At 39.9% G+C, this 22,158-nt stretch overlaps 1 protein-coding gene across 3 annotated transcripts in view; it reads left to right on the forward strand.

Annotated features, from left to right (window-relative positions):
* The window catches only part of Mbd5 (methyl-CpG binding domain protein 5), a 67,466-nt gene extending 46,415 nt beyond the window's left edge, over positions 1-21,051 (forward strand). Inside the window, exons 8-10 of one of the 3 annotated variants that reach the window (XM_052182448.1) lie at positions 5,866-5,939; positions 16,243-16,318; positions 19,306-21,051. In XM_052182448.1, the coding sequence (XP_052038408.1) occupies positions 5,866-5,939; positions 16,243-16,318; positions 19,306-19,377 (222 nt within the window). In that variant the 3' untranslated portion in view covers positions 19,378-21,051. Of the gene's footprint in view, positions 1-5,865; positions 5,940-16,242; positions 16,319-19,305 lie in introns of those variants that run through there. The other 2 variants (XM_052182449.1, XR_007977847.1) reach the window with 2 other exon arrangements.
* Positions 21,052-22,158: the final 1,107 nt, after the last annotated feature.

The raw sequence follows: 22,158 nt of genomic DNA on the forward strand, positions 1-22,158 counted from the left end.
TCATATCTACACCCAGTGATTGGCTTCCTGTCATCCTTACCAACCAATCAAATAACTGGGGGAAATTCCCCTACACCTTAGTGTTATTTATCTATCTCCAATACCCTACTTTGTTTTATACTCCTGTTCCTCTCTCTATTTAAACCTCCCGTCTAATCTCCCCCTTTAATTCTTCATGTAACCTATGTTCTTCTACCCATTATTCTTAAAGTCTTTTTTTCACCTTCCCATTAATTGTCCTTTTCTAGTATTCTAGATTATGCTCCAACTTAAACACAAATCAAAAGATTCAATGTTAAGGTCCACACATGAATGAAAACATGCAACATTCCTGGGTCTGGGTTACCTCGATATAATGTTTTCTGGTTCCTTCCATTTATCTGCAGATCCCATAATTTCTTTTCTCTTTACAACTGAATAAAATTTCATTGTGTGCAGGTACCACATTTTTTTGTCTGTGCATTGAGTGGTAGTCATCCACGCTGCTTCCATTTCCCAACTATTGTGAACAGAGCAGTTATGAACATGGAGGAACATGAGTCTGTAGTTACACATTTCTTTGAGTGTATGCCAAGTTATGGTATGTTTATCACTCTAGAGGTGGTGGGGCCTAGGAAGATGGAGCTGATAAATGAGGCAGACTCAAGTCTCATGCATTATCCAACTTTATTCAGAGCATCAGACAATTTGTACTCTGAGGATTAAGAGGAGTCACATGAATAAATTGTACAATCACGAATACAGGCCACACACAGTGGGCAAGTCACATGGGATGGGGTAAGCCACATGGGACAAAACTGTGTTTTTTCTTAGAGGAACATGAATAACAGCAGTTGAAGTTGGAGTTGCCTCACAGGTACTCAGAATTCTCCTTACACAACTCCATTGTTGGACCATGATGGTATAGCGGAAACATAGAGTAAACCTGATTCTAGTTTTCTGCAGAACTGCCACACTATTTCAATCGTGGCTATACCAGCTTCTACTCCCAACAGAAATAAATGAAAGTTTCTGATTCCCCAAATCTTTACATCCATTTGTTGTCTTTTATTTTTTTAATATTAGCCATTCTGACTAGGGTAAGATGAAATCTCAAAATAGTTTTAATTTGCATTTCCACAAGATAGTTAAGGATCATAAATAATTACAATTTTTTCTCTAATCGTTTATATTTCAACTTCTAAGAAATACTCTGTTCTAATCCTCTGTTCAGTTCCATAGCCCACAATAACTGAGTTACTTGTTTTTCTGGTATTTAGTTTTTCTGGTATTTAGTTTTTTAATTCTTTGCTAGATTCTAAACACTAATCTTCTGTCAGATATATATCTGGTAAATAATTTTTTCCCATTTTATAGGATGCTTCTTCATTCTATTATCAGTTTCTTTTGTATTTCATGAAGTGTTATTTGTTCTTGGTCCTTGCCTTAGCTACCATTACCATTACCATTACCATTACTATTACCATTACTGTGAGATAAAAATATCATGATAAGGGTAACTTATAAAAAAGCAAGCATTTAATTTGGCTCACAGTTTCATGGGGCTAGGTTCTTTGACCGTGGGGCAAAAGAACAGCTTACAGTTCACATTTTGATCCACATCCCCACAAGGCAGAGAGAACACTTGGAGTTGAAGGAGTCTTTTGAGACCTCAAATCCAACCTACAATGACACACCTCCAACAAGGCCACACCTCCTAATCCTTCCCAAACATTCCAACCAACCAGGGATCAAGCATTCACATAAAAGAGCCAAACTCATTCAAACCACTGTGGTCCTATTCCTTGGCGACCAAAGTCCTATTCAGAGTGTCCCACCTGAACTCTAGCCCCTACTCTCGCTTGTAGAAGCTTGAGAGTTTTAGTTCCGACACTAAATTTTTTTATGCATTGTAGATGATTTGTGTGGAGGATGAGAGTCATTCTTCTACATGTAGGTATCCCATTTCCCCAAAGCCATTCATTAAAGATGCTATCTTTCCTCCCGTGTATTTTTTTTTTTTTGTCATTTTGTCAAATGTCAGATGGTTATAGGTGCTTGGAATTGACTCAGGGTCCCCCAGCTGAGTGCATTGATTAGTATGTCTGGTTTTACACCAGTATCATGCTGTGTTTGTTACTGTGGTTCTCAGAAATGGGAATATCTCCAGCAGAGTTTTGTTTTGTTTTGTTTAAGAGTGTTTGGGCTATCCAGGATTCTTTGTTCTTCCATGCAAACTTGTAGATTATTTTTTCAATTTCTGTAAAAACTTTCATTGGATATTTGATGGGAATTGCTTCTTTTACTTGTTTAATGTGGATGAAGAGTAATGATGGCCATCGCTAGTGCCACATTTATTAGAGTGAGACTGAGATTATGACCAAGGATAAAATGATAAGGTTGTCTATCAGTTTTTCAGTAATCTAGAAATTAAATGGAAGACCTAGCTTGTAAGTATACAAAAATCTAAAATAATTATACATAAACCATTAAGTATCTTCAAATAACTTACTCCTTCAGTATAAGTTTTATAAAAGATATCTGTGTGTTTAATATTTTAATGTTATATTTATAATGCTTGATTTCCCTTGTTTTTATTTACATGATAACTAATTTATAAAGGAATCTTATTAAATCATTAAGTATGATTTTCATTTGATTAGAATTTGAATATATTTTATTCCTCTCTGATGCCATTTTTAGGAGTACTTTTAAAGAGTTTCTTAAAATTTTTCAAATATTCCAGTATTTTCCCAGAAACAATATACAGTGTTTGTGTGTGTGTGTGTGTGTGTGTGTGTGTGTGTGTGTGTGTGTGTGTGTGTGTGGTGTGTACACAGTAAGTAAACATTTTCCTGGAGATGTATATGGTTTTATCACAGAAATGCACAGCGGTGTGTACCTTCCTTTTGTTTAGTTTCAGAAACCACTACCATTACTCCTCTCTCACGGCCACTGAACCATCTATGAATAACGTAGCTCAGTGTGACTGTATCTTAGAGCCTCAGAAGCAGATTTAAATCAAGAAACTATGGTAGGTAAATAACTTCAAAACAATTAAAAGCCATTGGAAAATCATCAGGCACTTAAAAAACCGAATAAAGCACAGTGGATAAAGGTGCTTACTCTCAAGCCCAAGGAATGAATTCAGTCCCTGGGATCCACATGGTGAAAGATGAGGGCTGCTGCAAGTCATCCTCTGACTTCTGTGGACTGGTCATTAGCACACACGTAAGGATAAATAAAACAGCAAATGCATGCACATGGATAAACATAAATAAAGCAAAAATTCAACTGAAAATAAATTTGTATGTTAATAAATATCAGTAAACAATTTTTTTTGAATAATTTAGCTTTCTGTGATATATATATATGTATATATACATATACATTCATGTATATGTATATATATATGTGTACTTTTTAATGTAGCTTTCTTAGCTGCAAAATTAATTTTAATTAATCCTAAACAGGGTAGATAGAGGTTGATTATTCTGTATTCAGAACTATTCAATTCTGGTGATATTGTTTAAATTCATTACTCTCATATGCAAAATAAAATCAATTTGTAAGATTATCAGAGTAAATGATAAAATAATTCCCTCTACATAAAATATACTAGATGTTTTTACTGTCCCTTATTTCTTATTCAATTAAAATTATAAATTGAGAACTTAAAAACTATTTTGGCCTAACCAGTTTTTAGAATTAAGGCCAACAGACTAATCTTTGCATCTTTTGTTTCAAAATGAACCTGAATTCTGTGCCTTATCACACTTCTGAGGTCTCTGTCTACTGCGAGGTTGGATAGATCTTTCTGTGCAGCAAGTTTCCCTCCTACTGGTAGGAAGTTCATTTAAAAATGTGGGATTAGGCATGAGCTATACTGGGAGACAACTGTATAATGAGCCCTGGTCTCAAAAAATGAGGAAGGTGTAACTGTATTATGGTTTCATAAATAATACATACAGTATTTTGTATGTTCCTTTCATGTATGTGAGCATAAAATAGAACTTTACCATGAAATGTGAAACTGTACTAGAGGCCTTCTGTGTTTTAGCAACATTCAGCTCACATGTGCTTTTCTGGTCAGTAAGACACATCTCCTTAAGATATGTGGCAGGAACAAAGATGCCTTTTGTTCTGGCACACACTGGATCAGATATCCCTAACAAACTCGGTTTCTTTGAGACAGTGTACAGAACTACACAAGCCAATACCTTTGTGTTACTTGACTGATCAGATGGAAGTGTCCTCACTCAGACATGAAAATAAAATGCTTTGTTATTCTTACTGTGCACTAGTTTGAGGAGGAGGCCACAGAGAAATTATTTATAAATGACATTCATGAGTGTCATTAATATTTAAAGACAAAAGCTAATTTCTTTACTTATAAGTATTTATTTTCTTATCCATGCAGCTTTTCCTGAACTCTGAATTTTTAAATGAAATTGGCTTAGTAGTGAGGAGCATACAGATAAGGGATAGCTTGATTTAAAAAAAAATAGCAAAATAGTCCCCAAAGAATTTTGATGCGTGTACATTCTCTTTGCTTTTTGTTTTTCGTGGGGGAAGAAGTCGCAAAAGCTCTGTACATCTGCCATGCATGTGAATACCCAGCACCACTGGGTAGCCAAGTTCTATGAAGGAAGCCAACTTCACAGATTTGCAGTGAGGGTAGAACAGAAGAGGAGACACAAGCCCACAAAATATTAGCCCCTCCTTCTTTTTATTTTTTATTTTTTTATTGAATATAATCTTCATTTACATTTCCAATGGTAAAACCTTTTTCAATTTCCCCCTCCCCCAAAACCCCCAACCCTTCCTTCCACCCCCCCACCTCCATGTATATGCCCCTCCACCCAACCCACTCTCCCCTCCCCCCCATTTCCCTTTATTGGGACATCTATTGAACCTTCACCTGGCCAAGGACCACTCCTCCCACTGATGCCCGAAAGGCATTCCTCTGCCACATTTTTGGCTGGAATCATGTGTACCTCTTGGTTGATGGTTCAGTCCCTGGGGACCCTTCCTTCTTATAATAGCAAGGACCCTTCTTGGGGTTTTTGGTTGGTTTGGTTTTTGGCCTCTGGGTAACATATGCATTCTTCATAATAGTTACCTTTAACTAGGCTATTTACAATGTGGCCTTTCATTCTAATGATCACAAAACACAGCAGTGAGATAGGTATTACTGGCCTTTTGCACAGGGAAAATGAGGTAGAAAATATAAGTGTCTGGGAGTGGAGTGTTAGCTCATCCATTAAGAGCACTTGTTCTTCTTGAGGACCCAAGTTCATTTCCCAGTACCCACATGATGGCTCACAATCATCTGTAACTCCAGTTGAAGGAACTCTGATGCCCTCTTCTGATATCCACAGGCCCCAGGCACACTCACTAAAATAAAATAAATCTAAAACTTTTAAAAGAATATTTAAATCTTTGTTCATATTAAGAAATGAGGAGTTAAGATCCCAGTTCTAACCTATAGCCTTCAAAACCTCCGCCTCCCTGAGCACCACTCTTATCTTCCCCTGTGAGTTGTGAAGATGCAGTTTCTGAGAGCGTAAGGCATGGAGAGAGTGAGCCAGGATTTGTGAGATAGATGATAGTGTATAATGAAAGCTATTTAAATCCCAGGATTTGTTCCCAAAACATTATTCCCAAAACAGTGATGGTGTCAAAGCCAAGCTTTCATTCCCACTTCAACATAAAGTCCCAGAATCGACTTGTAATTGAGCAAGGACAATATATTTGTTGGAGGGTCGGAGAGGGGACTCCTTTCTCCATTGCCACACTTGCCGTCCAGCAAGAAAGTAGAATAAAAAGCATGCTCAACAATTATAGGTCTGGGTAATGTGGTTTGGTCTTCATGCCTTCACTCAGGTGGAGCCCGAGAAGTTGAAGACCCTCACGGAAGGTTTAGAAGCCTACAGCCGAGTCCGGAGAAGGGGCAGAAAGTAAGTGCTTTGGTTCTCCATTCTCTCTTTCCTTCAGACTCTGAAGTCTCAACAATTTGTTTTGTGCAGTAAATATTCTTTGATATTTATGATCCGAAGACCATAACAGACACACCAAGCGTACTGTTGCAGAAAGACGGTTTCCATGTAGTTTGTCTGTGTGGCATATGGCATTTGCTGCTTCTTCCATTCTGCCCTGCCTCCATCTTCACCTCTTTGTAGGATACGGGGAGGCATGGCCTGGGTAGAGCATGTGGTTACACACATGTAACAGCGCTAGCAGACTACCTGCCCACCAAGCAAGGCGGTGCTAGTGACATCAGCTGTTCTTTCACCACAGCTATGGACTGGAATATAAGTTCTCTTAGAACTCTAATGTGAAATTGAGCTTTGAACCATTATTATTTGAGTCTTTCTGGATTGTTATTTGATGAATAAAATATACCAATATGAAGATAATAATATTATAAAGCATTTTATGATGAAGTAGTTCATGGATGGTTGTTTCATATTAAGGTAGAGAAACAAATGTAGTTCTGCATGTGTGCACAGAGGGTAATTTTAAACCATGTAACTGGCATACCTGTTTAGTTCCCCATTTTCAAACAACCAAGTATTACTTAGTAGGGCTGGCAAGATGGGCCTTGCTACTGAGCCTAATGACTGGAGCTGGAAACCCTGGACCCACATAGTGGAAGAAGAAAACCGGCAAAACCAGCTCCTGCAAGTTACACTCTGATCTCTAAGTGTGCACCATGGTGTTGCTGCTAAACTGTGTATGTAAACACACACAACTAAATAGTTTTTTCTAAAAAGAATTATACATTAATTACACAAAATTTCATTTGTAAAGTGGTCCTTGCACACACCTTAAGGCATAGGCTTAGTCTTTGCTGGTTTTGTTCTTATATTTTATTGTATGTATGTATGTATGTACGTATGTATGTATATATGTGTTTATTTTATGTGATGCTGAGGAGAGATCTCAAGAGTGTCACAAGTTCACAAGTGCTCTCCCACTTACCAGCCCCACTCATTGTCCTCTTAAAAATACCAGCTTCACTTATGTGGCTGGTAGTAGATCCTAAAAGTTCTAGGGCCCTCTACACTGCAGTGGCACTTCCCCTACAAAGGTTAGGTGTAGGACAGGACCAGTCAAATTCATACAGGCACCAACAGAAGGGGATACTGTGAGATACTGACGTCACACATTTATAGTGAGCCAGTGCTGAATCCTCAGTGGCACCCCTGTGTTTGCTGTAAAAGATTCCAAGTGCTTCTGCTAGGCACACACACTAGGTATTCGGGCTATTTACAAGATGAATTCAGTAACCCAGGAGTGACATTTACAAACACTGCTTTGAGATAAACTGCATCTCCCTCCCCCCCCCCCTGCACCAAATTTTCAGTTAGGCTGTTTCTGAAAGGTGAGGCATGACACAATGTTAAAATGGTTTCTTTAGAGCCAGTCTGCTGTTTGTGGTTAAGTTGATATGGGACTATGTTAAGCAGTGTTCCTTTTTTTTTCCCTATATTCTTTGTTTACATTCCAAATTAAGCAGTGTTCTTAATCATAAGCAATCATAGATTTTGGAAATAGATTGAATAGAAAGAAGAAAATACAAAGCAGAAGTAATAAAATGCAGCCTCATTCACTCTGCTGCTGTGTAACTACACTGGCCAGCCTCCTGTCCACCAAAGCAGTGTTTTGCATTTTACAAGGCTGTTGTTTTCTTTTGTGTTATTCTCCCAATCACAAAATAATCCATAATTGCCAAACCCATTTGCAGAGGAGGGCACTTAGACCCAAATATCTTGACTAATTAGTTGAAAGTTACATAACGGGTAAATGATGTTGAACCAAATCTATTTATTCACTTATTTATTCCCAATTTTATCTGCTCCTAATTTAGAAAAAGAAATGTGCCACCCATGGTGTTATTGTTCTTAGAGACAGATCCCAAAACACACAATTAAAATGTAAGAATAACAAGGAAAGCAATATGTGTAAGTATATATGGGAAACACAGAAAAGCAACGGTGACCTCAGCAAAGATGGTTCTAGAGCTGGGCATCCTCGCATGCACCTTTAGTCCCAGCACTCAGGGGGCAGAGTCTCTGTGAGATCTCTGTGAGAGACCTCTGTGAGTTGAAGGCCAGGCTGGTCTGCATGGTAAGTTCCAGGACAGCCAGATCTAGGTAGACAGATCCTAACTCAGAAAAAGAACAAATGGTTCCTAGAGATGGCACCAAAGCCAAAACCTTACAAAGTATCAAAATGGGGTCGGATAGGACAGTACTTAGATAGGGTCGGTATTGAATTTGGGGAAACATCAAATAGGACACTCCAAGAGCTAGAACCAGAAGTCTAAGCAGGAGCCAGCATGTTGTCTCCTTACTTGAAATATCCAGAGCAGGAAGGTGGTCAGACATTTCACCTTGATTTGAATGTATAAGAGGAGGAATCTTAGGGAAACAGTCTCAGTGGTAGAAGACAATCTAGGAGCTCATGCCAGAAGAGCGGAAGGATAAGAACCCAAGCAATAATGAGAATGGAAGAGAAGAAATGTGATGAGGAAATACTTAGGAGACAAAATAAAGAAACCAGTCTGGTGATCAGAATAGGAAGGGAAGCAGTTACGGACATGGGCTTACCCAGTGAGGACAGGGTAGAAACACTGTCAGACAGATATATGTTATGTCTGTGGGAGTGGCTGACAGACAAGTCTGAAACTGGAAGAATGGTATTCAACATGTAAAACTGTTACGCTCACACAGAGGTACTCTGACCAGTTTGGAGATTAGGGCACTAAGGATCAAACACTGGGAAAGCAAGACATTTAACAAAATGAAAAATAAGGAGCAAAATTCTAGGGAGAAGGAGAAAGACCCGGTGGGGGGGGGGGGGAGGCTGCAGAAGACTAAAGATGGCCATGGTGGTTTATGGATGTAATCCAGCACTCTGAAAAGTTGAAGCAGGAGGTTCACTATAAGTTCAAGACCAGCTCAGGCCACAGAGTGAGAAGCTGTCTCAAAAAGAGACAGAACACTGTAGGGTTCTATAGCTGTCTGTAGCTATTACGAAGTGGGTTTCTGGAACAGAAGCTGAGGAATAAATAGGGAAGAGGGGCGAAAAGAAGTATGGCTAAGACAATATTCACTGATCAAAGCCAGAAACTTTAATGGCGCCAGACCTTTTAACAGTTTGGGCAAACTCTTCCCCCCAGACTCCAGGCTGAGTTCCGGTGGAAGTTGTCTAGCTTCTCTTGGAGGTCCTCGTCTTGACTGCTCCAGCAGCTGGGTGGGTCACCTACTTAATTCAAGAATTCCTAGACCTAGAAGAACAATGAACTTAACCTTTACTTCAAGCACTAGGCCCTAGGTGGAGCAAGATCCTGGCTATCTGAGAGAAGTTAACCTTGACCAAAGTCAAACTCTGACCAAGTGCATGACTGCCCCAATATGGCTCTGTACAGAACACAAAGACTGAAACAATCAACAGAGATATAATAAGACAAGAATGAGTCCTCTCCATTGGCTTGGGCAATTGGAGGCCACTGTGGGCAGGGCAAGGCTGGTTTCCAGTTTTTTTGGTAGCATACAAAGTGCTCATGGATTAAGGAATAAAATAAGGAAGTAGAGAAAGGAGACCACAGATGTTCACTTTCTATTCTTCCTGTGAATTTTTCTGGGAAAACCAATATAAAGGTAGGGTCTTTTATTTTTAGGAGTTTTAGGGGGCTCAGTTTTGGCTTTGGTTTGTTTATTGTTATTTAGGGGCACATACCGCAGGCTTGCTTTGTATGTACACCATGTGTGTGCCTGGTTCCTGGTGCCTTGGAGGTCAGAAGTGGGAATCAGATCCACTAGAACTGGAATTACACAGAGATGCAAGCCACAGGAAATTCAAACCAGGTCCTCTGCAAAAGCAGCAGCTGAGCCATCTCACCAAAGCCATCACAGATTTTGTAGTTATTTTCTCATTCCTGTGAGGAAAAATACCCTCACAAAGAATACCTGACAAAAGCAACTCACAGAAAAGGGTCTGTTTTGGCTTACAGTTCCAGAGGGAAGCACGATCCATCCTAATAGAGATGCAGGCTGTTAAGGCTTGGGGACAAGACCCAGCCTCTGGCTGGTGACAGTGTATCTGCACTCAGGACACAAGCGAATCCGCAGGAAGTAGAGCCAGGTTATAAAGCCTCAAGGCCTATCCCTCAGTAGCCTGCTTACTACAGCACACCTCCACTTCCTGAAAGCTAAACAACCTTCCCAAACAGCAGTACTGGCTTGGGACCAAGCTTTTCAAATACATGAAATCTTTTACAATCAAACCACAACAATGGCAAAGATTTAAGTATTGCTGTATACTAAAAAGAGGAGAAGGAAAACTGTTCAGGGAGTTAAGATGGTGATTCTTGACCTTGATACAAATCTTATTTTTTTTTTGTGGCTTCATAGTTGTATACCTCTGGATATGTTATTTAATCTCTCTGACTCTAAATCCACATTTTAAAGTGTGCATATTAATTCCTTCTTTAGTATTAAACTTAGATAATATAGAGAGCCTTACACACAGAACTTGGGAAACACAGGTGAAAGTAAAAGAAATAACTTGCCTGATATTTTTTCCAGCTCAAGCATGTTATTATAGTGAGTGTTAGAAATTTTATGCAGTCATTTATGCAGTCATTTTAATCATTAATATCAGAAATGATTATCCTTAAATTGTCATCTCCATTACATCCTAATCATAAGAATTAGGAACATTTTAACACTTAATTGAGGTTAATCTTTTACTTAAAGAAGTGGCTCTACTAAAGAAAACTTCTAAAGCTTTCAGATGAATTATTATTTTTAACTACTAGGGGATCTAAGCCTTCTATGTGTACAAATTCTTTTGGTTACCTGATATAAAGCTGGAAAATGGTAGATGATCAAAATGAGCCAGATATATTTTCACTTTAAAACTGAGAAAGGTCACTACACTTGAGTCGTGGAACATATGAAAATCAAGCTGGTGACAATTTGGAAGCTTCATCCCTACTAGACAGCTTTCACAGCACTATATGGAAGATGCTATGTAGGCTACTAGGAGAAAAAGAAGTAATCAACTCTCTTATCCAGCTGTGACCACAACAAGATTTAAGAATGCCCAGCCTGGTGGTACAAACCCACCAGTGCAATAATGGCCTGGGTTTAGGAGTAACCAACCACTTTTTATTATTAGATTTAAGGCTTGATCTACAAGACATAATTTGTGCCTGATACTGAGTCAACAGTTAATGGCTGGCTAGGTCACAAGCCCTAACAGAGAAACTACTACTATTACTTGGCTAAATGGACATAGTAATAAACTGCCCCTAAGATCTTTATATTGAATACATCTTTATAAATTAATACATCTCTCAATCCTCATCAGAGAACCTTTTTTGGTAGATGGTGATGAGTATAGAGACCCACAACTGATCAACATGTAAAGAATGAGGGACTGTGCCGTGTTCAGTTCTAGATAAGACACTTATATCACACCTTACCCACCAAGGTGGGAGAATCATCTCGGAAGAAGGTGTGACAGAAAAGACTGTAAGAGCCAGAGGAAGTGAGCATCTTCAGAGAAGCAGGCCAGTCAGCATGCGGGCTCTGACAGGAGAGGAACTCATGAAATTCTACCGCTAGGTGAAGAGCTATTGGCAACAGATGGCTGTAGAAGACATAGAGTTGGTCTTCTTCAGGGATGTCGCCCTTGAGAAGCTACCCATGTTAGTCAATGTCTTATCCCCAAGTACATACAGGCAGCAGTATATATTGGCTCAAAAGTGGAACTCAGTCGGCTTAGAAAAGAAAAAGGAGAAGGAGGAAGAGGAGACAAAGAGGAGGACGAGGAAGAAGAGGAGGAGGAGGAAAAGCAGCAGCTTGTGAAGTTGGGAGGGAAATGTGGTAGGGGGAGGAAAAGAAATAGCAGGAGTTGTGGATTTTACCAAAATGCACATAAAATATGCACATAAAACTCCCAAACATTAAAAAAGATTAAATTCAACATAGCTTTTTAAAATTGTCTTGAGTTTTCATACTGCTTTATAGATTCGATTTTCAGAGCACAGACTTCATGATTTTTAGTTTCTATCCAAATTTGTTGTGTTCTACCTGAAATGAGTCATAGTCTTGCAAAGTAACACGTACCTTCTCAGCTCACATTACATCTAGTGTCATTCAGAGGTTTTGCCTTTTTCCCTTTGTAGTTAGTGACGATAAAGATGGTATGTGACAATACAGTCAAAGGGGTGAGAAGTAGCAATTATTTCCATTAATAACTAGAAATGTGATCATATAAGCATCTCTTGCTTAATCGGTTAGGGTTTAGAGTGTCCATTAGTAAAAATGTTTATTATTAAATGTCAGCAGGAAATAGAAAATACTAGCAGAGATACCACAGGAGGTCTCTCAAGATTGGAAAACCAAAAATGTGAGGAATGTGTTCCCTTTGGAACTCATGGAGTTTTCTTTCCCTTCCTCTCTTGAGCTCACTTGTCCCTGGCAGGGACACTGCAGAAACTGCTCTGCCAATGTAACAGCTGGGAACTTGTCCTTACATCTTGACTCTCATGATGTCCTCCAATAATTTCATGCTCCATATCTGTGTATTCTCCTTCCAAAAATAGTCATTTCTCCACCTAGTACCTGTTTGCTGTAAACACAGCATTGTGCTATTTAGTCTGAACTAACTTTTATTTTTGATTTTATTCATTTAGGAGGGAGGTCCACAGGCACGTGCCATGGCAAACGTGCAGTCAGAAGACAATGTGTGGGGGTTGGTTTTCTCCTTTTGCCACATTGGTTTAGGGTGTCAATCCCAGATGTTCAGGCTTTGATAACAAGTGCTTTTACACACTAAACCATTCACTGGCCCATATTGCATGTATTTTATTTATTTATTTATTTTGGTTTTTCAAGACAGGGTTTCTCTGTGTAGTCCTGCCTGTCCTGGAACTCAGAAATCCACCTACCTCTGCCTCCTAAGTGCTGGGATTACAGGCGTGTGCCAGCATGTATTTTTTACAAATATTGTTTTTAATAATTGGGTAGACAATGAATTCCTAATGTTCTAACTTTATATTCAATAAGAGATGTTTTTAAATCATTTTTATACTTTGATCATGTTACTGTGTTCTTTATAGGAAAAAATTATGACTCTTATCTTGGAAAGTTATATATAGTTAAATATATATTCTTTGAATTACATAATGATAAAGGACTTCACCCTTTCACCTAAGGAATTTATGAAGTACTATATACACACAGTTGTCATACTCCCTACTTCATGAGATCCGCTGAAGATTAAATGAGACAACACCTAAAGATCTAACACAATTCTTGGCAAATATGAGCCTTTCAATAAGTAGGGAGTACCCTTGCTCTTAAAATTCAAGAGAGATCGGGCAAAGCAGCTCTGGGGCTTTGTAAAAATGCTTTCTGAGTTCAGGCCTGGGTTCAACGTGGTTGGAGAGAACCAACTCCTATAACCGGTCTTTTGATCTCAACACCATGGCTTGCACACTCTCATACATACATGCAAATATACATACATGTATATGTACATACATACATCTGTATATGTATATATTTATATATAAATACATGACTTGGACACACATAAATATATTTTTTTAAAGATTCAAGGGAAGAGAGCAAGGTTCTCTGATGAAATGTTTTATCTTATTTTTAGCTATATAGAACTTTTTAGGTGTAGTTCATTTTAATCCATAATCTGTTATAATCAAAATACATAAAAAATGAAATATCTTTGAAACCTAAATGCATATGGGGACTGGAGAAATAGTTAAAAACACTGGCTGTTCCTCCAGAGGACTGAGGCACAATTCCTAGCACCTATACAGGAGCTAACAACCATCTATAAATCCAGTCCTAACACTTTCTTTTGGCCTCTGTGGTTACCAGGTATGCACATGGTGTACAAACATATTTGTAAACAAGAAACTCATACACATAAGTATATTTTTTAATTTTTGAAAAAAAATTAAATGCCTGTTTCTCACTCCAAAAGACAGATTAAAGGTAAACCTGTGGCATGAACGCAGGAAGTATGATATTATTGGAGAATTTCCCCATGGATGATTTTCTCAGGATTATCATCATAGCCAAACAAAGATGGTTCCAGAGACTTGAGTTTCTTCCCAGCTACCCAGGATCACACTTAGCAAACTCCTCACTGGAAAAACAGAGTGACTCTAAAGATGCAGGACTCCCTAACCCTGGAATGGCAGAAGGCATATATGTGAAAATGCTATGCACTGGGGAGAAAGGATGAAAACATTATGTCAACTACAGTAGTGCCCAAAATAAAGATACAAGAATACTGATGTAGTGATGTATGCCTTTCATCCTAGCACAGAGGCAGAGGATTCCCAGTTAGTTGCCAGGCCAATACTGGCAAGACCCTGTCTCAAAATAATAGTAATGATGATGATAATGATTATGGTGGTGGAGAAAGATGAATCGTGTATCTTGACAGCTTTGTGTGTGTGTGTGTGTGTGTGTGTGTGTGTGTGTGTGTACATAAAGCAATTCTGTCCATGATATATCATATGAAACATGAGTTAGGGAGACATATGGGGGTGAATGTGACTGAGACTAGTGACCACATAGAAGTACTAGATTTATCTTTTTGGTTAAAAAAATAGTTAATAAGAACATGTAATTTATTTTTTATTATTTATTTATTATATATAAGTACACTGTAGCTGTCTTCAGACACCCCACAAGAAGGCATCGGATCTCATTATAGATAGTTGTGAGCCACCATGTGGTTGCTGGGATTTGAACTCAGGACCTTCAGAAGAACAGTCAGTGCTCTTAACCACTAAGCCATCTCTCCAGCCCCGAACATGTAATTTATTAACAACCATTATGAAGAGTGATTATGTTGGGATTATTTGTTCCCCTGAACTTCTCTGCAGTTTAAATTTTTTAAAATTAGTGGAAAAATAGATGAGAGAGAGAGAGAGAGAGGGAGAGTCCAGATCATTAAGAGCATGCTGGAGGGAATCATTGGTAATGTCCTTATTACTGGTTCAAGCTAGTAGGTTGGTCTTTCCTTCCAGTTGAAGGAAATGTGACTTACATGCACATTTGTTTTAAGAAGATATAGGACCATCTATGTTCACTTTGAACAAACCCACTTAGCAAATATACAGAGTATCATGGTGTGCCTACAAGTGTGACACTCACGGGTGGATGACTAAGTGTTTGTAAAGCACTTTACAGACCTATATGTGTATATGTGTATTGTCAGGTCACTATGTATAGAAGACAAAGCCTAGGCAACACTGTGGTAAGTGGAAAGACTCCATCTTACAGTGTGCTTTCTCCCATAGCTGCACATCTCCAATCTCCGTGTAGAACTGATAGGACTTAACTCTTGGGAAGCCATGGTAATTCATAGTCTGCTCTGGAAGGTTGCCTCAGTGACTTTCCTCTCACTTGACCGGGTGGGATGACTACCAGTAGATTGCCTGCATATTCAGAAGGTTGAGGAGCAAGATTTACGCATGTAAATGAGGAGAAGTAAGGCAGGGTAGGCTAAGAATGGGCAGCCGCGGAGAACTGCCTGGCCGTTCTGACGGGCACAACAGCCTCATCAATGTCGGTTTTTAAAATGGCATGCGTGGTGTGTTATTCACGGAACGCTGAGCGGAGAGCAATAGTCACAGGCTTCGGAGACAATCATTGTGTGTCTGTTAAAAGGATCGCGACATTTCTGTTTAAGGGAAACTGTGGCAAAACCAGCCTCCGAGCCTCAGGTGTAACAAGGTAATAAGCCGTTTCTTACCCGTGCACCAAAATTCAGCTTTCTTTTTTGCCATTTTCTTTTCAATCCTACTTAGCTGAGATGATCCAGAAAGGGTGGAGGGAGCTCCCTAGTGGCCAGAGCTTGCAGTTCAGCCCCGGAGACCTGGCCACAGCCTGCTAGCTGGCAGGAAGCACAGCTTTGGAGGCCACAGAGCTCCTGAACCAGCCATCATCGTAAAAATGCAGAAGAAACACACATGGCGGGAGCTTCCTGTGCTAACCTTAGCGGTGGTGTTACTTTAATCGTTACTGTTCAGTGGTAGGAACCCCAGAGTGCTGCTTTATCGCCCGAATTTCCCAAATGTGAATCTAGATTGACTTTCTCTGTCTAGAATTGTCTGAATTGATATTTTTGTCTTCTGATTAAAGAATTAAATTGAGGCTTTTGTTTTCTTAATTTGTTAATTTGGCATGTTGTTTTCATTAATTTCAGAAGTGGGAAGCTAAATAACCATTTAGAAGCTGCTATTCACGAGGCCATGAGTGAACTGGACAAAATGTCTGGGACTGTAAGTTAATTTATTTTTTCCATTATACTAGTTTCTTTGAAAATAAATTGCATTAACACTTTTTTGTTAAAATCTCTTGAACATTGTAAAGCAACTCTCATAGCAATGCTAAACTGCCAGGCAAAGAAAAGACCAGAGGCAGAAAAGCATTTAAGGAAAGGGAGCCTGTATCAGCTATGGATTTTTTATTTTTTTCTGAGATAAGTAACTTTTGTTTTCTTAAAAAGATTCATTAAGTGTCAGCAGCAATATGGTGAGGTCCCAACCCCAGTTTTTGACTGTGAGTTGCAGTGACCATCACCACAGCCAAAACATTCAGCAAGGCAAATTCACTCTGTCCATTAAAGAGAGAGAGAGAGAGAGAGAGAGAGAGAGAGAGAGAGAGAGAGAGAGAGATAAAAAGGTCAGTCAGTTTCAAGGGTATATTAACTTCTTATTTTCCTTCTGCTACCTTAAAAATTACAATGCTTTATGCAAATTTCTGTTCCTAGTAACTATAAATCCCATGCTTAAGGGAGAGGTGTGCTCTTCTGTCACATTTTTGTTGACGTATCCATACAGGAGTTTGAACTGAGAAGTATAAAGCTTTCTCTCCATCACACACAGACTCAAACACATAAATACAATTTTAGTAATCTCTTCAAAGTAAGAATTATTTCAGGCTCTGTAGGCATGACCAAATCGTTTGCTTAGTCCATCTGAAACTAACAACCCATCCAGTAGCTGCTTAAAGATGGGTGACAGTTAGTGGGCCTCAACATGCTACCATTGGCGTGGGCCATAGAAATGTGTTAATCTGGGGTTGAGGATTTAGCTCAGTGGTAGAGCACTTGCCTAGCAAGCGCAAGGCCCTGGGTTCGGTCCTCAGCTCTGTTTTAAAAAAAGAAAAAAGAAAAGAAAAGAAATGTGTTAATCTAACCCACGATTGGATGATACTGAGTTTCCTCATAAACCTGTAGGTCGAGACCAGCGGCCATCAAGTCAGCCTCCTCTAGGACCAGGCATATAGTGTGTGTCAGCAAAGAGGGTCAGGAATGAGAGCAATATCAACTCTAGAATTGAGGCGGGTTACCAGTAAAAATGTACCGCTGAGACCATTGATGCCCCATCCTGGGCCGTGCCTCCCTTGATTCCGGTGCCTGCTGAGGAAGGTGCTACTCCACTCGGCCACTTGCAGGCCTAGATCCTGTCTCTGTGGCGTGCCCACCACCCCTTGAGACCCTGCTGTGTGCCATGTCCATCTATCCTTTGCATCCTTCTTGACAATAAGGAGAGAGAAGAAATGTCAGTGTCGCTCCTATGAGCCCAGACGGCCTCAACTCACGTGGGTTAGGAAACGCGTCAAGCAATTTGCCTTGCCAAGAAAGAGATAAAAATGGGTTGGCCTTCATTTCATTATTCTCTGCCTTGGGACATTTGGCCTTTGTGGCCACCGGGCATTGGCACCTAATGAGGCAATCTTGGAATGTATTCTTTAGAAACCCTTTCTCCTCCTCACTGAGCAGAGTTGAGCCATGTGGGAAGGGGCATTGGAGTTGCCTCACCTCTCTTGAGAATCGAAAACTAAAATTCCTCATGTTTACAATGGTTTCAAAGACATTAAAGCACTCACACACAAAACATTAAAAACACTGTACAGTTAGTAAAACAGGTTTTCAGGCCATAGTTGATCCACAAACTACTAATTTGCTATTGTGTATAAAGACTCCTCAATTACATAACTCCTCATTTCTGAATTTTAGTCGTGCTTGTTTAAAAAACACGTTGCCAGGCGGTGGTGGGGCACGCCTGTAATCTCAGCACTTTGGGAGGCAGAGGGAGGTGGATTTCTGAGTTCGAGGCCAGCCTGGTCTACAGAGTGAGTTCCAGGACAGCCAGGGCTACACAGAGAAACCCTGTCTCAGAAAAAAAACAAATCCAAAAAGCATATTTGGAAAGGGTCTGGAGAAAGAGGCAGTCTGGGAAGTTCAGAGCATCATCTTAAAGTTTTAAATACTATTTCTAAAAAGAATTTTACCTTTGACTAAAGGCAAACAACGTTTGGTGTTGTCTAAACTTTATTTTAATTGGCACATTGTTGGTAATTGAATCTAGGGCTTCTTGCATAATTGGCAAGCACTTACACTTAAGTTAGCCTCCAACCCTTAAACATTATATTCTAAACACACAATTAAACCAACTGATTGTTTTCCTAGTCCTGTGACATCATGGTAATAGGTTAAAATCATCTGTGGTAGAAGTATTTAGTCCATGGGAACTGGTAAATACTACAGTGCACTTGTTTCTTAACACTAGCTGTTTAACATTTACTTTGGCCACAGCTTTAGGTCTACTCTGCCTTCTGGGTCTTACTTCATTCTCTGGCATCAGTAGCCAGTTACAACTTGGGAGATCTGATTATTTGCCTTCTGCTCCTCAAAATGTATCCGGTACCATTCAACCCTTTCTCAATGTGGCACACAGGATTAAATGCCTCTAGTTCCTTTATTAGTATATACCAGCGCATCCTATTAATTACTCTTCTCGGTTTACACAAACTCAGACCTGCAGGTGAATAGCAGTGATCTTCTATTGTCCATGCTGATTCTTCTCATGAACAGACATCCTTGGACTGAGCTACATGTAGCCATTCTGATCATTGATACTTTGTAGCAGTTATAAAAAAAAAAAAATGAGTACGTGGTTTTGTTCTCTTGGCTCTCTGGACACAGTGAGATTGCTGATCCAGGGATCTCTGCCTGGCAGCTCCCTGGCTCCAACGTGCTCCACTGTTCAGTGCAGTCTTCCGGGTGTTGCTTCTCTGTTTCCCATCCCTTGTTGAGACAGTGCTCGCACAGACTCAGGTCTTCATGACCTTTTAAAGTGTCTCAGGATATAGTGACTGAAAGTGAAGCAGACTGTTTTCTGCCCTATTTCTTTGCAGAAGTCATGTGGTATTTATGATTTCAATCTTCCTGTTATTATTTTCCCACCTTTCTTACTTCCAGGTTCACCAAATCCCACAGGGTGACAGACAAATGAGGCCCCCCAAACCCAAGAGGAGGAAGATCTCCAGATAACAGAGACTGTTCCACTGACACACAGTGTTTATCCAAGGAGCATGCACAGATGCACCTGTATGTAGGTATTGATATGGCCACTGTTAGATCAACCTGTAAACCATGGCAGATAACTACCACCACCACGGGGCCCTAAAGGGAACAGAGATGGAGACAAGCATTGATCAGGAAGGAAAATGAATGTCAAAAACCAATCAGAACAATCAAAATCCCTGTATGAACAAAGCAGTAAATGGTCAAGTGATCGCTGAGAAACGTTTTCTATTGTACTAAAATTGTGATTATATGAAATAGTCCAAATGTTTCTGAAGAATTTTCAGTGTTGTATATAGAAAATGCAGAATTTCATGGCGATATTAGAAATGTAAATATTGTACAATATTGTCATGTACAAGCATACTTAATGCACACTTTATCTTTTATTGTACAAAGAAATAGTGTACAAAAATCTTTGGTTTCTATGGAGTACACCTACCAGAGACTACCAGTGTAAAGTGATAAATAAAAATACAACCTAAATGCTTTTCTATGATAATGAAAAAGATGCTGGTTTTGTATTTAACGGCAGAGAAAAGGCATGGTGATGTAATACACACGTCCTAGCATACACTGCACACCACCGAATGTTCATTTAAGATGTCTCTTTAGACAGCCCAGAAATGCTAGACTGAGTTTTGGGTGTCTAGGAAGACTTGAAATTTGAAGAGAGAAATGCTCATGGTCCTACATTGAGAATTCAGGACCTCAACCATTTGTTGCATCGTTATTGTTTTGCAGTTTTATACATTCATATAATGAGTTGGAGTCACTTCCACTCCCCCACCCCCTCCTTTACCTCCTCGCCCTTGCCAGAAGGGCTCTCCTACTTTGACGCATCCCTGTGCCTGACCTGCTGAGGTAGATTAGAGCTCCTTGCATGTAGGGGTAGGGAGGGGATATATTTACTGGCACAAGGGCACTTTGTCTACACCAAGGGGGAAGATGAGGAAACTACCCAGCAGTCATTAACTGCTAACAGTCCCTCAGGTGGAGTGGGGCCACAGGTGCCCCTCCACCGTCCATGGGGAAATAGGGATGTGTTCAGTCCTGGGTGGTTCTTCTGCAGATAACCGCAGATAACTGCAGTGATTCCATGGACGAGATGGGCATGACACATGCGGGGCACAGCACCCTCGCCTCTGCTCTCACTGCCTCTCCACCCCCTTTCCTACCTTGCAAAGGTGATATGGATCTCCTGTTCAGGGCACTTTTAAAACAGAATAGGCTTTATAAAAATTAAAAAAAAAAAAAACTTAGATGAACTATTTTACTCAATCCTTTATTTAGTAAGTCTTTGATAGTCACCTGCTGGTCATTTTCCATCAGTGATGCTCAGAATCAAAGGTTTGTTTTGTTTTGTTTGCATACAACATCAGACAAAGTAAAACAGGGTAAAAACTTTTCACTTCCACACCTGGAGTTGGAAGCTATACTTTGAAACCATCTACAGACAAGGATCGTGACAATTCAATTTTTCTTTTTCGGAGTGGAAACATAAGTCAAACCACATTTTATATCATTCATCAGTACCAGTTTACCCAGAAGTCAAAGTGGCTTGCAAAATCACCAGCAATGGTCAGATTTATTAGTATTATGTAACATGTCAGATTTATTTTGAAGAATAATTTTTATCATTCACAGATTATTTTTATATATACATATATATTAAAGTGACCGAAATATGTGGGCTGAATCTTATTAAGCAAATTATTTGTATTGCATTAAATAAGAGAAATGTGAAATAAGTGTAGAAAATTACTGCATTATACAAATATACAAACCTAACCTAAAACTGTGGAAGGTAATGAACAGTAACCATGGTGCGCTATGGTGGCATGAACAAAATTTCAGACCACTTCAGTTAGAGACTGTCAAGAGACAGGATCTGTTATCCCTCTCTGTTGGAATCACCCTCCACCCAGTGGCTGTCCTCCAGTCCTGCACTTCCCCCATCAGGCTCTGGACTCCAAGATGCCACTCCCTTTCTAACCCTCATCCTCCTGAACCTGCAGTCCCATCAGTGCTCCAGGAACTCAGGACAAAGGAGACAAGCTCAGACCTCAGACTGCTCAAGGGTACAGCACACCCACACTACACTACCCAAGTGCTTTTTCTTTTCTTTCTTTTCTTTCTTTTTTTTTTTTTTTTTTTTTTTTAGACAAGGTCTCTCTGTGTAGCTCTGGCTATCCTGGAACTTTCTATGTAGATCAGGCTGGCCTAGAATACACAGAGATCCTCCTGCCTCTGGGATTAAAGGCATGCGACACCATACCCATCCTCTACCAGGCGAACTTTTGATAGCAAAGTTCTGAGATTTCCCCTCAGATACTTCCGTGTCTTTCTGTCCTGTCCTCTCCTTAACCCCTATCCTCAAGCCTGACGGAATGCCCATGGCTGCATCAGTCCTTCCTTCCAGGGTACGTTCATCCTCCATTTTGTCCTTGGGGAAGGGGGTGGGTATCAAGAGGGAGGGTCTCAGAACTGCACAGGCCTTCATAGAGTCACAGGAAGTAGCCTTTTGTGTCACGTAATGGACGCGTGTTTGTGACAAGTCGATGTATTTGGTCCCTTTAAGCCACCATTGTTTTCCTTTTGCATCAGCCTGCCTCTTCCTGTCTGTGTGCAAAGCTGTGTTTACTCTCAGATAGACGTGGATGTGCTCGAACGCCTGGTGAGTCTGCATGTGCTGCGTGGTGCTGTACAGAAGACGAGTCAGCCCTTGTCCTTCCATCCTCACACTGG

The sequence above is a fragment of the Apodemus sylvaticus genome, chromosome 5, assembly GCF_947179515.1.
Source record: "Apodemus sylvaticus chromosome 5, mApoSyl1.1, whole genome shotgun sequence".
Classification (NCBI taxonomy): Eukaryota; Metazoa; Chordata; class Mammalia; order Rodentia; family Muridae; genus Apodemus; species Apodemus sylvaticus.